General features: G+C 42.2%; 1 protein-coding gene across 2 annotated transcripts in view; it reads left to right on the forward strand.

Annotated features, from left to right (window-relative positions):
* Positions 1-1,733: 1,733 nt before the first annotated feature.
* Positions 1,734-2,500, forward strand: part of LOC143298273 (uncharacterized) — a 32,703-nt gene continuing 31,936 nt past the window's right edge. For both annotated transcript variants that reach the window (XM_076611089.1, XM_076611090.1), the window contains exon 1: positions 1,734-1,806. In XM_076611089.1, the coding sequence (XP_076467204.1) occupies positions 1,741-1,806 (66 nt within the window). In that variant the 5' untranslated portion in view covers positions 1,734-1,740. The remainder of the gene's footprint in view (positions 1,807-2,500) is intronic.

Genomic DNA, 2,500 nt, shown 5'->3' on the forward strand with positions numbered 1-2,500 from the left:
CGTTTAAGGGGTTTGGAAATATTCAATTAACAGTCAGGTTGGGCAATTTGTTTCTCTGTTACGCAACGATGTTTACGCCAAGTCAGTCGTATAAAAGCGTGCTGTTGTTTGTCAAACAACGCTTAGACTAGTTCTGGGGTGTTATTGTATCTTCTGCGATAACAAGAAGTTTCCCAATGGCTGTGTGGATCGTCGTCTTAGCTTTGTCTTTGGTTTGCACTTTCTTCGAGATAATCATTTTGCTGTATCTTTAGTGCGATGGTTGGTTGGTTGGTTGGTTGGTTGGCTGATTGGTTGGTTGGTTGTTAGGCGCCTGAGTGGTTTACATGGTGGTTAGGTGGCTGGCTGGGATAGTGTCCAGTTTCTAAGTGCAGATTATAGTCTTGGTTCGTTGCTTGCGTGTTTTGACTGGGAATGGGAGAAGGAATTTGGTTTAATGTCCCGTCACACATATCGGTGATTGAAGACATTTTTGTTAAAGTATTTATGAATACATTTGAGTATTATCGGTTAGAAGGGGTGGGAGATGTGAATAAATGGAGGGTTGGGAGAATCTGGGCAAATGAGGGTGAAATGTGGGTGAAATTTGAAAAAAAAAGAAAAAAAAATCTAAATGGGAATGGGAATGCCTGAATGCATCACCACTTCTGGGGATTTCAGAATTGACACCTCTCTGGCGTGATCATCTGAGAATAAGTCATCAGTACACTTACTCACAGTTATGCTGCACGACGTGTCCTAGCAAAAAAGAAATCTGATCATGTCACACCTCTTCTGCATCAGTTACACTGGCTTCCTATAGAGTCCCGCATTCACTATAAACTAGCGACACTTGGCTTCCGACATTCTGATGAATCTTTTCCCCCGTATCTCTCCTCTGTGCTGGAAACGTACGAACCATGTAGAATGCTAAAGATCCAGTTCTGAACTGTTACTTAAAGTCCCAAGAACTAATTTAAAATGTGCGGGGAAAATGTCTTTTGGGGCTCAAGTACCCCAAATTTGGAATTCTTTGCCATCGTCCCTCAGAAATGTTCCTGATCTCCAGACCTTCAAGTCAGATCTGAAAACACACCTTTTCCGCAAACATTTCTGTACTCAGCACGATGGGTAGTCCAAAGTCTGTTCGCCACATGGAGTTTTATGCTAGAGATATATGTACTCACGTAATCCTGTTTTAGTGCAGTTGATATATTTGATGTGTCTGGGCGCGCGCGCGCGCGCGCGTGCATGTGTGTGTGTGTGTGCGTGCGTGCGTGTGTGTGTGTGTGTGTGTGTGTGTGTGTGTGTGTGTGTGCGAGTGTGAGTGTGCGAGCGCATGTATGTGTGTGTGTGTGTGTGTGTGTAAAAAATGTGTGTTTTTAAGGAATATATTTCTTTTTAATCTAAGAATTATTTACTTGATATTTTTATTGTTTGGTGGATCATGCTTTTTTCTTTTTATTCATTCTGTGAACGCATTGGATTGAGCTGTTGTAATGTTTTATGTGATGTTTATATCTGGCTCGATGATGTAAGGTGCTTTGAGCAGCATTTGTATTGGATATCGCGCCATAGAAAAGTTATGAATTATTATTATTATTTATTATTATTATTATTATTATAGGAAACAGGTTTAAACGCAGAATAATATAACTTCTTTCCGCATTCCCTCCCTCAGAAGGGACAGGGGGGGGGGGGGGGGGGGGAGCTTTTTGTGACACGATCTGAATGTGTGTTTTCTTCCAGACACTCGTGGCAATGACTAGTGCCGATGTGGTGGATGGTGGTGGTGGTGGTGGGGGCAAAGCGTGCGGAAGGGAAAAGGTGCGTGATGAAGGTTTCATCCATTCCGTTATTGAGCCTTTCACGACATGACTGTGATGACGTGATGAAGGTTTCATCCATTTCGTTATTGAGCCTTTCACGACATGACTGTGATGACGTGATGAATGTGTCATCCATTTCGTTATTGAGCCTTTCACGACATGACTGTGATGACATGATGAAGGTTTCATCCATTTCGTTATTGAGCCTTTCACGACATGACTGTGATGACGTGATAAAGGTTTCATCCATTTCGTTATTGAGCCTTTCACGACATGACTGTGATGACGTGATGAAGGTTTCATCCATTTCGTTATTGAGCCTTTCACGACATGACTGTGATGACGTGATGAAGGTTTCATCCATTCCGTTATTGAGCCTTTCACGACATGACTGTGATGACGTGATGAAGGTTTCATCCATTTCGTTATTGAGCCTTTCATGACTTTGATGACGTGATGAAGGTTTCGTTATGAGCCTTTCACGACATGACTGTGATGACGTGATGAAGGTTTCATCCATTTCGTAATTAAGCCTTTCACGACATGACTGTTATGACGCGATGAAGGTTTCATCCATTTCGTTATTGAGCCTTTCACGACATGACTGTAATGACGCGATGAAGGTTTCATCCATTTCGTTATTGAGCCTTTCACGACATGACTGTGATGACATGATGAAGGTTTCATCCATT

The sequence above is a fragment of the Babylonia areolata genome, chromosome 23, assembly GCF_041734735.1.
Source record: "Babylonia areolata isolate BAREFJ2019XMU chromosome 23, ASM4173473v1, whole genome shotgun sequence".
Lineage (NCBI taxonomy): Eukaryota > Metazoa > Mollusca > Gastropoda > Neogastropoda > Buccinidae > Babylonia > Babylonia areolata.